The sequence below is a fragment of the Vanellus vanellus genome (assembly GCF_965231255.1).
Source record: "Vanellus vanellus genome assembly, chromosome: 1".
Classification (NCBI taxonomy): domain Eukaryota; kingdom Metazoa; phylum Chordata; class Aves; order Charadriiformes; family Charadriidae; genus Vanellus; species Vanellus vanellus.
In genome coordinates, this window is record NC_138905.1 from 163,608,764 (window position 1) to 163,621,981 (window position 13,218).

A 13,218-nucleotide genomic window follows, 5' to 3' on the forward strand; every position below is an offset into this window, starting at 1 on the left:
CAGGGCTTGGGGGGTGGCCCAGCCCGTGAGGGAGTTCCTTGACCCAAATCCAGCCCTATCAGAGACTTCACCGATAGCGAAAAGCACCGCTCCGAAAGCACCCGAGAGCGTGTGGCTGTCAGTAGGGACTGCAGTGGCTGAGTGCCACTGCTGCGCACTTCGGTGATCGTAGGTATTTACTCTCCAGCCCCTATAGGTTTGCTGCAGCAGCACGATGGTTGGTGGAAAAAAAGCCGCTGGCAAAATGATCGTCATACAGAACCACGAGGAAAGCGATGTGGGGAGCAGCACCCAGCCGTGCCCTTCAGCTCTCTCAATAGCCATGCACTGTAAACACGGCGGTGTGCACGGCCCTGGTGCTGCCAGCGGCAGACAGCGCGCCGTGACCTGCTACTGCAGGATGGGGCCTTTGCTATTAACCTGGTTAACCATTAGCCATACCAGAGGCTTCGTTTGTTTGGGGATGATGGTATCGCTGCATTACTTCTTAACTGAATTAGAGCCACGGGGTTTATCCAAACCATCCCCTGCACCTTCCCCAGCCATGAGAAGAGGTTTGAAGCTGTTTTGCTCTTTAAGAACAAATGCCAGTGTTTGGCATGCATCTCCTCAAGCTCCAGCTTCAGTTTTCAAAGTGTTTTAAATATGTTTGAGCCAAATGTTCTACACAAATTTGAATTCAAGTCCTGCAACCTGTCTTTGTGTGATCTCACAAATGAGCAAGAGTAGAAGCTGCATCAAGAAAATTCAGAGTGGAACAAAAAATAGAAGCAGTGATTCAGTGCGATCCATTTTAACAGATCCAGGCCACACTGATTTGAGGACAGGCACCATCCTGTAAGAAGTCGCATTCCTCTGGAAAAAATTACGCTAGACATTTATTCTTTTTTTTTTCCCATCAAAACAAAGAAAGCATTCACGCAAATGCGCTCACTGGATGCAGTGTTAGCAGTTATTTGCCATGTGCTTCAGTGGCTCTGTATTTCTGTTGTAGAGATTATATTTTGGTCTATCTTTACTTCCCTTGAATCCTGCTGAAGTCCCATGTTGTATCTTGCAAATGGCTGCTTTGCAAAGTTGGATGAATTTATTCTGAGGTTTCAGAAAACTTCTATCTAAAACTAATGTCAAAGCAAAACACCATTTAAAATTTTTACAGATATAGAAATTTGCATAGCAGCTAATGACAAGCCTAAAAATAACCTATTTCTTTGCAACATCAATCTTGTTAACGAGCTAAAAGAATGAAATATTCCTCTATCAGTTGTTTCCAAGGAGCAGGGAGAAAAATGTTAACCAACTCCAGTATCAAAAAGAATATGAAAACATTTCAACATCCACTGTTTTCCACTTAATTAACAAGGCTGCAAGTAGCTTTTATGGAGCAGCTGTGTTCTGGACATTGTACTCTATATTTTTGGTCAGTAGCACAACATAGTTAGTCTGTCCTTCTTTTCCACTTGACCCCTGATGAGAGTGGAAAGTGAACTTTATATACTGGGTAACACATCACACACCGTGGGGCTGGGAATCCCTTACATTACAACTTCATTGTGCCTGTGCAGCCCCTTCCCTGAAAATACATATTTTAAAATAAATTTGTATCTATCTCTTTATAGATATGGTAAAAGGCCTCTAGACTGGGATCAATTCTCATCAAAGCAGCGAGGCCCTTCCTTATTCAATAAAGGCACTTTAATAGTGGCACTGATGGGAAGTTGAAAAGAGAGACCTGGTTATTAGTTGTTTTGAACAGGCTACGAGAAGGTCTTTTCTGTTAGTGAACACTAAACATTTCTCTCTTCCTTAAGAGCTAAGGAAAAAACATGAACACAACAAATGAGGACTTAGCCAACCCCACCACCTGGCAAGACACTGAAGGTGATTTTCCCAACTGCACTGATATGGAAGTTGGTCTGAAGACTTCGTACCTTCCCATTATGTATAGCATCATCTTCCTGGTGGGCTTCCCGGGAAACATCATTGCAATTTGTGTTTACAGCTTCAAGATGAGGCCTTGGAAGAGCAGCACCATAATCATGCTGAACCTGGCACTCACAGACCTGCTCTACCTCACCAGCCTTCCCTTCCTGATACATTACTATGCCAGTGGGGAAAACTGGATATTTGGTGAATTCATGTGCAAGTTCATCCGCTTTGGCTTCTACTTCAACTTGTACAGCAGCATCCTCTTCCTCACCTGCTTCAGCGCCTTCCGCTACGTAGTCATTGTCCACCCTATGAAGTTCTTCCACATCCAGAGGAAGCGGTGGACAGTGGTGGCTTGCGCAGCCGTTTGGGTGATCTCATTGGCAGCTGTCAGCCCTGTCAACTTCTTGATCTCCTTAAAAGAGGCACAAAACAGATCTTTATGCCTTGACCTTACCAGCTCTGAAAACCTAGCCACAATCAGGTGGTATAATTGGCTGCTGACCAGCCTGGCCTTCTTCTTGCCCTTGCTGACGGTAACTCTGTGCTATGCGCTCATTATTTACACCTTGGCTACCGGGCCTCACACACAGGCTTGCTATAAACAAAAGGCTCGCAGACTTGCTGTTGTCCTCTTGGTGGTCTTCTATGTGTGCTTCCTCCCCTTCCATGTCTTTCGAGCAGCTCGGGTTGAGCTACGGTTGTGTCCAGTCAGCTGTTACGTGGAGAAGCAAATCCACTCCACCTATATCATCTCTCGGCCACTGGCTGCACTCAACACATGTGGCAACCTACTACTTTATGTTGTGATCGGAGGTAACTTCCAGAAGGCCATCCTCTCCCTTTCAAGGTGTAAATGGAGCAAATACGTCCAGCAGCCCAGGAGCAACAATTATGGGACGAAGTCAGAGATCGCATTGAAGTTATGAAGGAATGCCTTGAAGAAAATCCCAGCAAACCTAGGATGGCTTTGCTGCCGTAAGGTCCTGCAAAGGCAGGTGCGTTGATATGGTAGCAAGAATTGCAGCTGGCTTCGCCCTCTCCCTGCAGTAGAGCACTTGTCAAAAACCTGTCTTGGAAGCAGGTTTGTATATACCTCTCTTAGCAACCAAAGAAAGAGGAGTGAAAATAAAAGATTGTAAACCAACTCAAAGGTGAAATTTAAAACCACCCAGCCAGACTGTTTCCAAAGCCATTTGGGAAATGCAGGGTTGTCTCGCTCCAGGCTTTGCGGTTGATTACAGAAACACAGAGAGCTTAGTCTGGACATGAGAACAACTTCCATTGATTTCACTCTTGTCACTGATGTAGTGCTTTGTTTATTACAGCCTGAGCAAAATGCGGCAGATATTGTCACGGTTGCTGAAACCACTGAATTACATACTTAGAAAGCACCTCGATAAATCAGATGTTTTCAAATTAGATGGACCTGATGAACTTCAGCTTAGGGCACTGAGGAACTGAATGATGACATCTAAGAGCTGGCCGAGGGGAGGATGGGAGGAGTACCAGAGAAGGACATACGTGGTGAATACAAGGAGATAAATATATATACACAAGGAGATACATATATATATTAAAAAAGTGTATATATATATGGAAAAAATGGAGGAACAAGGAATTATCAATCACATTAATGTTCATCCCAGAAAAATACTGAAACAGACAATCAGATAGAGATAGTAAGTCTACAGAAGATGAATACAGGTGAGTACCAGCCGGTATGGACCTATCAGCTATGTACAATCCCAGGTCATTCTGATTTCCTACTACAGCAAATTAACAGGCTCGTACATGAAGGAAAATATGATGTCATGTATCTTGACTACAGAAGTAGTTTTGACACTGTCTGAGATGACACTCACGTGTAAGCTAAGGAAACACTCTGGAGGAAACTATTTTTGCTGGGTACAGAGTTGTGTGCAGAGTGGAGATAGTGATTTACTATCAGAGTAGGGGGAGCCACTGGTTGGGGATTTCACCAGTCTGTCCTGGGTTTAGGGCTATTTAGCGTTTTCATTAAGAAACTGGGCGATGAAATAAAGACCGATTATTATATTTGCAGGTGACATGAAACTGAGAGGACAAAATTAAGTTGACAAATTGCAACTACGGTCTGAAAAAACACAGGATGCTATTAGACAGTGACAGGTGCGAAGTTCTGTGTTTAAGTAGAAATAATGAACTGTGCAAACACAAAAGGAGAAAAAAAAACCAAACCTATTTAGGTAGCAGTTCGGCAGAGAAAGATCTGTGGTTACTGTGAATCACAGGCTGGACAGGAGCTGACAGTTTCAGTGGGCTGACAAAGCCTGCTGCGGCAAAAAGGGCAGATGCAATGCTGTGATGTATAAATAAGAATATAATGTGCGATATTTGTGTAGCAGCCCTTACACCCTCTGCAGCGTTGTTCCCCTCACAGCTGGAGAACCCTGTCCAACCTTCGAGGCTGCCCTTCAGGGAAGACACAGAGGAGAGGAGCGTGGTAAGAGCACTCAGCGAAATGTCCCAAGGGGAAGGAACAGGACAGAAAACCAAATGGTATTCAAACCCCTCAAGGGCAGACATCAGGAAGGACTTTCTCTCACAATGGGTGATGAAGCCCTGGTGAGGAGAAGAGGAGCTTCCACCCCCGCGTGTCTCTAGGAGCAGGCTAGCCAGACACTGAGCAAGAGGGGCACAAGCCTGCCTGGCTTCTGGAGGACCCTTTTGGCCACAAGGCTCTGCGATTAGGCATACGTTGGTGGTAACATTGGTCCTAGCAAAACAAGCGGTGCCTAGGAGCATTGCTGGCACCAGAACTCGTCCCACCGCACTGCCACAGCTCTCCTTGGGCCAGCAGCTGACCGGCAGCAACCATCACATTGCTGGCAAAGCTGGAGCACCTGACATGGGTTAGCACCATGCCCCTGAGTAGGACAAACAATGACACTGTAGTTTTTAACATGCCTTGTGGATATCTAAAATACTTTATTTGGTAAAGGCTCAATCATCAGATACATCTTTCAGAAGCGGTGCTATAGGCCTGTTGGCATGACTTCTATTTTAGACTGTCCTCTTCTGTACTGTTGTCAGTCTGAATTTTGCAGGTTGCCACTAGATGGTGATCAATCATGATCAAGCTACCTGGTTTCACATACGCATGGTTGATTCCTATCCACAAGTTATACAAATACACAAGACGATTCACATGAAATAAATCTTTTCTAACATAGATTCATAGCATCCCAGCTCTCCAACGTGGGCAAAAAAGTACAAATGCACCACACAAATTCTCTTCCTCTTCTACATAAGTGAAAGCACAAGATGCGTCTACCACTTACACATACACATCTGAAGGAGTGGATTAAAAATTATCTTTTTTCCACTCTCAGAGCATTTTTAATTCTTGTTCTCAGGAGCTTTTCCTTCTGAAGCCCAAGCCGAGCTTATCACACGCAGGCAGAAGCTCTTCAATACAACTATACATACAATATAAAATGGAGCAGCTAAAGGTAAAAAGTGTGAAATGGAAGTGTTCGAGGCTTTCCATCTCTAACAGCACGAGTGACAGTCCCACAGTTTCAGTGACTTGGGGAGAGACTACCTTTTTGCTTCCTCCTCCTCTCTTTCCTTAACATAGCTGTTGTTTGGTTGCCTTCTTCCTGTCTCACCTGCTCATCTACCACCTCTCTTCATTCAGTTTGGGCTAAACTAGCTGATTTTTAAGTGCCGAAGTAGACTAGGGAATGCTCCTGGGAGCTGCAGTTTGCCGGTGGGGCAAGAACCTGCAGGAGAAGGGCAGTCACATCTTCCAGGAGCATGGCTGGGTCTGGAAAAGGGGAAAAGCTCAACCTCAACGCAGTCACTTTTAAAGCATTCAAGGACTGCTCAGGTGCTCTGCAGGACGGTGAGATCATTATCTCATGTGACTCATTCCTTTTGCTTACTGTGAAGGGTGACATCTTGATAGCTTCTATTTTTAGCAGCTGTTAAGTTTACTGCTGAAACAAGGGTAAGTGCTTCGATTGCAGTAAACAGGAGACACTTTCCAAGCTCTGTACAACACAGCTACATAAATTACTACACTATTGCCGGCTAATTCACAGCATAGTTATGCTCCAGTAACCAGGCTTCAGTCAAAAGCCTCTGGTAGGTTTGTCTGCAAAGACAGTCACGTCAAGTGAAGCAAGCTGCTCTCTGCCTGGCACCACAGAGGAACCAAGAGAATAACTTTGCAGGGTAAACCTCTCAGGGGGGTGTCAACTCTGATGGTACTAAAGATGAAATTTTGGAGTTGCCGGGTGCTTTGGTAGACATGTTGAACCTTATTCTTCACTGTGACTCACGGACTGTCACAGATTGCAGCAGAGCTATTTTCTACTCTTAATTGTCCAGGAAGGCAATCAGCAATTATTTCCCTTTCTCCCCAAATCATGTGTTCCCACAAGAAGTGAAAGCAAAAGACCCTCCTTGTACTCAAACCTCCTAGGGAGCAAAAATACTGACTGTAATGTTCTGCACTAAAAAAAAACTCACAAAATCTGTTCTAATCTGGCTGCATCTAGCTGCCTTTCCAGCAATTCTGTGTCATACTGAACACCTAAGAAGACAGCGTGAAACAGACTGCATGTAGCATCAAAATGAATAGCTTAGTAAACAGCTAGTAGAGAGAAAGGCTAAAATAGCTTGAGAACGGTCTGGTCTTACAAGGGCTGTCTTTGATATTGATGTGAGGCAAGGCTGCAATTTTATCCCAATGTAGTGGTATGTGCAGTTGGGATGCTGCTGCATTAGCTGTACAGTGTAACTGTACGGTAGCGATCCACCGCATGAACTGGAGGGTAGCACCAGGCTCACCACCGAGCCACTTAGACCTTGGATAGATGTCATTTTGCTGATAAGGCTAAGCAAGCAGAATAAACTTTGAATGGCTGCTTCCACCTGTCAGTATTTTCTACTCTGAAAATGCAGGTTAAGTGAACCTAAACTTTAAAGCAGCAAACAACAAATGAACGTATCACTGTTCAACTCCTGCCAGCCCCAAACTGTATTTGCCTTTCCCTGCCAACATAGAAGGATAATAGATGTAAAGGAAAATACTTGATGTGTTCCCTTAAAGCTCCCTTACTTTTTGTGAAAGTAGAGGCATTGAGTGGTGCCAGCCAATGCCACTTCAATGTAAAGGTCACACAAGTCTGAGAAGGAAAAAAGAAAGTTTACCCTAAAGAAAATTTATTTCAAGGCCTGATTTCTGAATAGCAACTGAAAAAAAGCAGTACTTTTGACTAAGGTGTCTTGCTGACTAGATGCCCTAACCTACCAGGTGCTGTGGTGGCGAGCAGAGCGAATCGGATGCCTCCTAAAGCAGGAGAAAAAAAGTAAATTCCTGCTTTTAGTCAGAGCTGTACTTTGGAGCCCAGAAGGAGAAAAAGTAAGTAGGTAAACACTGAGCTAAGTGTCTTTCCAAAATGAAATTTAAAGCTCAAATGCTGATTTTTTATAACACACAGAGGGAACGTGATTTTTCAGGGTTGCTGCAGGCAAGCATAATGCAGAGTATGTTCAATCATTACTGCTAGAACCTTGAAAGGCATTTGAATTAAAGGGTATTTTATCTTCTAAGATCCCTTCTCCGATTCTTTGCTCCCCCAAATGGTTGATATCACTGATTTCTAAACCAAAAGAGAGGTGGTTGCCTGGAAGCTATAGTACTGGTGATGCTCTCCACTCTTACAAGTCAAACAAAGTTCTGAGCTTCTGGTTTTTTTTTTTCTAAAAAAGTGAAAGCTGTGTTTTTCCAAATTATTTTATGGATTTCCTTTTACTTTGTAAAATAGTTAAAGAAGATAAGGTGAAGAAGAAAGAAACACAACTTTGTGCGCAGACAGACAATGCCATACTGAATCCTAACAAAGCAAGGTAGAAGGCGGAGACATCTTCCTTCATGTGTTTTCATTAAACACAGTTGTATTTCCAGCATGCTTCCTGTTACCCGAGCTAGCAAACCTGATACCAGGTCCCTCCCTCTCCCTTCACTGCGTCCAGCCTGTTGCTCAAGACCCATCAGCTTTTTGGAAAAATGATTATGAAATTTATTCTGCCCCTTCTAATGGTTCTGCTAATATCTTTGTGGTTCCTGTTTACCCCCGATCGGCACGAGCCAGTTGGCTGCATCCCAGGGCGCTTTCAAGGCAATTCCCGTGTACCTGGCAGAATCCGTATTTTGTCAGTGGATCTGCGGCATGGTATTTTGGTACTACCGCAATAGCACCCTGTGATATTCTCACATCTCTTCTCTGGTTTTCAAGGACTTTCATGGTGCCAGCCACTGAGCAAACTGATGCCCTGCACCTGCAGCTGACAGGGCTAGAAAACACCTTCTCCGGGGGTGTCTCAAAGGGCATCCAAGGCAAAGCCTCCTGCTCTGCTCTTGTTACAGATCTGTTAAGCTGGGCAAAAAGGAGGTGACTTGGCACAAAAGCAGGGAAGCATTACGGGTGGATTTATTTCCAGCCCCCAATGATCCCAAAGGGGCAACTTTCCACTGAGTGAGCCAGGCTGGCCCAATCGCTTATGGCCTCAGCAATGATGAAGAAGACCTGGCAGACAGCGGCATACAAATGCACCGTGCAACAATTTCAAGCAATAAATCTTTTTGAAAATTCCCTTTTCCTTTCCCATCATGACGCTTTTTATCAAGGGGAAGTTATCTTAACAGACAAGGCGGCAGCACCTGCCTACAGGAGTGTCCTCACATTTACCTTTCTGCTAGTAAGCCGCTCTGAGATATTTATATATCGCCCCTATTTTACAGGTGATGAAACTGAGGCATAGTGGAGTTAAGTGACTTGCCTCTGGTCACAAAGCAAATTAGCAGCCAAGCAGGGAAGAGATCAGTTCCTAGCCCAGAGCTTTTACAAAGTGCATTTTAGGCTTAGGGTAAGATTTTCAAGGGAGTCTTGATTGCTCAGTCGTGGCACTTCAGTAATAAAAGTTGAGTTAGAGCAGTGTCTGCACTATTCAGGCCCTGGTTCATCCCCAGCGTCGTACTCTGCATCTGTGGAAGGAGCACTGCTCTTTTGCTTCAGAGGTTTTGGGGGACCAGCTCTTTATCACCAAAATTATTTGCCTACCACCGCGTGTGATCTCAGCTGAAAGCCAGTAATTAGCTTTATTCATTCCGTTTACAGGTTTGTATCTAGTATTTGTCAACTCGGAGGTTAACACAAGATATTAGCAGTATATAGGGAAACCTTTCAGGTTGAAATTTGTGCATCACACCACAGGTCAAGAAGTTGTCCTCTGTGGGGTGTAAAAGGTCAGAAGTAAGTTCCATAACTAGCAAGCTGCCTTCACCCAAAGGGCAGGGTACCACTGCTCAACACGTACGTATGCCGATGCTGGGAGAGCACACGGGTTCAGCTAACACACCTCAGAGCTGGGGCCAGCCCCCTCCCAGCACACCCTAGCTCAGATCCAGCAGCCCATGTTCTGCCTTCGGATATGGATATCAGAACTCTGCTTCTACTGGCAGAAGGGAAAATAGAGCTAAGATGCAGATTTTTTTCATACACTTTCTAAATTTCCATCCTTATTTCTATTCAACATGATTAATACAGCTATACTTATTTATCAGAGCTAAATATTTGGCTGACGAACACCAGTGAAAATCTAAATCTGTTGCTCTACCAGGAAAATATCCTAGCAAACATAGCCCCCATCCTTTTTTCCCCAAAATACAAACCGGAATCTCACTGAGGGAGGGGAAGGACAGCATCGTGGGCACCGTGTTTGCTGGAAACACCAGGAAAACCTGTCCTGCAGCAATTCCAGGCTGTGCCCAAGGGGCTCCCGCCTCCCGTACTCCCTCAGCTGGACCTTGCAGGTGCTATAATTCAAATTCCCACTAGAGGGTAGGCAAAACTCTTTCCAGATCGCTCTGCAAAAGCCTAAGTATGCGGGAAAACAGTGTCTGGTTTGGTAACGTAGGTTTGGGCTGGAAAAGCAGCAGAAAATAGGAAAAGGAAGAACCAAATGATGTTCATACCATCTGCGAGAGCAAGGTGGGAGCATTGTTCCAATTTTCTCTAAAGAAACACAATCTCCAGTTTATAACTTTACATCAAATACAGCTAGAGTGCCTGTGTGGTTATAAACATGTAAATCATAAATCAAATACAGCCCCGTGGATGTTATCTTAGAAGCAGTGATAGGGGCCAATTAATTATATCAAACAGTTAGAAAGGATAAATACAGGGAATTAGAGTTTATCCTCTTCAGAGCAACAGTGAATTCGCCCCCTCCTGATTGCCTGGCCAGAAACATCAAACTGCAGATTTATCCCTGTCTTTTATTATTGACCGCTCTACTATTGCAGAAAATAATGGCTTGTGTTTTCTCCTCACACATTTCTCCACTTCTGAAATGCAGACAGGTTTCTCTGAACCTTGCTGCAGGAGTGGAAAGTATGGATGTCATCAACATGTCTTCCTCTTCTTGGTCTCCCTGAAAGAGCAGATCCTTCTCCAGGTGAGCCTGACTGTCTCAGGGAACTCCCTGCACTGCAGATAAGGGTACTGGGAAAAGATTTTCTCACCACACATCCTACTTCTCCAAATCAGGCTTTCACACTGATTCAACAAGACCAATGCTAGAGAAGCCAAAGCAATTCAGAGTTTATTTTCTAATTTAGTCCCAGATCTACAAAGATGGCCTAAGACCCAGAAGCACCATCTATGTGAGTTAAATGCCATTTTTGAATGCTAAGTAAGGATTTGGTTTTATCTTCTTAAATGTAACTTGCTTATGCTGACAGAGGTATGAACCAAAGAAGGCCCATCAAAGAAGTGGAGCTCTCAGAGGCTTTCCGGCAGCTGGGACACCTCCCACAGCTAGGATAATTAAAGTCCGAATTAACTGTACTTTGGAAGACCAGCATAGCAATGTTTGCTACCACAAGCGCTGCACTATCTCGTTTCTCCCCTGAATAAACGTGGGTTTTTTAAAGGAAACGTTGCCCCTCTGTTCTGGATGCGTCCCATCTGCTGGTCCTACATAGTCTTGAGGGTGCCAATGACTCAGTCTCTCCAAAGGGAGTTGGTAAAACTGGATGAGGTGTGGCACTACAGGCAGTAGTCTCCACAGTTGTCACATCAAAGGCTAAATAGGAGGTGTGCCCAAAGAAGGATTACATTTGTGGCCCTAATGAGCCAAAGAAAGGAGCCCTTCAGGCAGCAGCATGTGTTTTCACTGCATTAAGGCACGTGAATCCGTTGCAAAGAGATTTTCACAGCACAATATTGGGAGCAAAGGAAGAAGCATTAATCCTGAAAGACAGCCATGCCAAATGCAGTTAAATTATATATTCTCTATCTGACTTGTACTGTGAGGTGTGAATAATAACTCTGCTGGACACTGACATGGGCTAAGGAGAGGCATCTAGTATTTGGTACAGGGGTGCATTTGGTGTCTACCAGACTATTTTAAGAGATCATATTTCTCTACCTGATGCTTATCAATACCACCTGTCCTTGCCATGATAACTGGGAGAGCTACTTCAAGTGATGTAGATCTCATGCAAAAATCTCCTGTCTTCATCACTCTGAAAAAAAAGTGATATTTTATTGAAGAAAGTTATTGTTATACAAGGGTCTGTGACAGCAGATGAAAAGTAGAAAACCTCTCTTGCAGGGAGTCAAGAAGCTGGGTTTGGTAAGGAACAGATGGATCTTGGCAGATGCGTTCTTTCACCAAGTAGTTCCCTCAGGGGGGCAGTTGTTAAATATCATACAAAATTTCATTTTCTTGCATGAATTGAAGATGCTGAAATATAGAGGGATGACCTTTATTCTGGGACCCTCATGCCTATCCACTTTTGAGGCCTTTGGAGATATTGAAGGCTGTTCCATCAGTTTAATAAAGCTTAAACCACACACGTGGCTTCAGCTGTACAGTATGTCCTCCTTGTTGCTGTCTTTCAGGGGTCCATGAAATGCATCATCTCATCAACACAAGTTTCCACCCTAAACCTTTCTGGTCCCTGGTGGATAAGCTAGAGATATAGGAGGGTGAAATGTCCAACTAAGCAGCTTCTGAACCAGGTCTCCAAAGATAGAATAAACTATACCACTGCTGAATCCCTCTTTCTATTGCTTGCACAGCCCTGTCTGGTAGAAAATTTATTGATAGCATTTTCGATTCTCAGAGAAGTAAGGAGGGGGGTTAGCAGTACTGCTACCTTGGACCTCCATAGAGTGGACTTTGGCCTGTTTAGGGGCCTGGTTGACAGAGACCCTTGGGAGGCAGTCCTGAAGGGCAAAGGAGTCCAGGAAGGCCAGACATTCCTCAAGCAGGAAATCTTAAAGGCGCAGAAGCTGGTTGTCCCCATGTACCGAAAAACAAGCCAGCGGGGAAGAAGGCGGCCTGGCTAAACAGAGAGCTTTGGCTGGAACTCAGGAAAAAAAGAGTATATGACCTTTGGAAGAAGGGGCAGGCAACTCAGGAGGACTGCAAGGATGTTGTGAGGTTATGCAGGGAGAAAATTAGAAGGGCCAAAGCCCAAATAGAACTTAATCTGGCTGCTGCTGTAAAAGACAATAAAAAATGTTTCTATAAACACATTAACAACAAAAGGAGGGCTAAGGAGAATCTCCATCCTTTATTGGATGTTGGGGGGAAATATAGTGACAAAGGATGAGGAACAGGCTGAAGTACTTAATACCTTCTTTGCCTCCATCTTTAGTAGTAGGACCAGTTGTTCTTGGGGTACCCAGGCCCCTGAGATGGAAGACAAGGATGAGGAGCAGAATGAAGCCCCCATAATCCAAGGGAAAATGGGTAGCGACCTGCTACACCACTTATAGACACACAAGTCTATGGGGCTGGATGGGATCCACCCAAGGGCAATGAGGGAGCTCATGGAAGTGCTTACCCAGCCACTTTCCATCATTTGTCAGCTGTTCTGTCTAACTAGGGAGGTCCAGTTGACTAGAGGTTAGCAAATGCAATGCCCATCTACAAGAAAGGCCAGAACAAAGGCTTGACTAACTTCATCTCCTTCTATAGCAAGGTGACCCACGTAGTGGATGAGGGAAAGGCTGTGAATGTTGTCTACCTGGACTTTAGTAAAGCCTTTGACACCGTTTCCCACAGCATTCTCCTGGAGAAACTGGCTGCCTATGGCTTGTGCAGGCATACTCTTCTCTGGGTAAAAAAATGGTGGGTAAAAAACAAGGGGTGTTCCACAGTGCTCAGTGTTGGGGCCACTCCTGTTTAATATCTTTATCAACGGTCTGGACGAGGGGATCG

At 44.5% G+C, this 13,218-nt stretch overlaps 1 protein-coding gene across 1 annotated transcript; it reads left to right on the forward strand.

Moving 5' to 3' along the window:
- Positions 1-1,826: 1,826 nt before the first annotated feature.
- LOC309680764 (2-oxoglutarate receptor 1-like) lies at positions 1,827-2,858 on the forward strand (the record flags this gene model as incomplete). The annotated part of the gene is made up of 1 exon (XM_082494479.1): positions 1,827-2,858. The coding sequence occupies one exon, from the start codon at positions 1,827-1,829 to the stop codon at positions 2,856-2,858; it is 1,032 nt and encodes a 343-aa protein (XP_082350605.1).
- Positions 2,859-13,218: the final 10,360 nt, after the last annotated feature.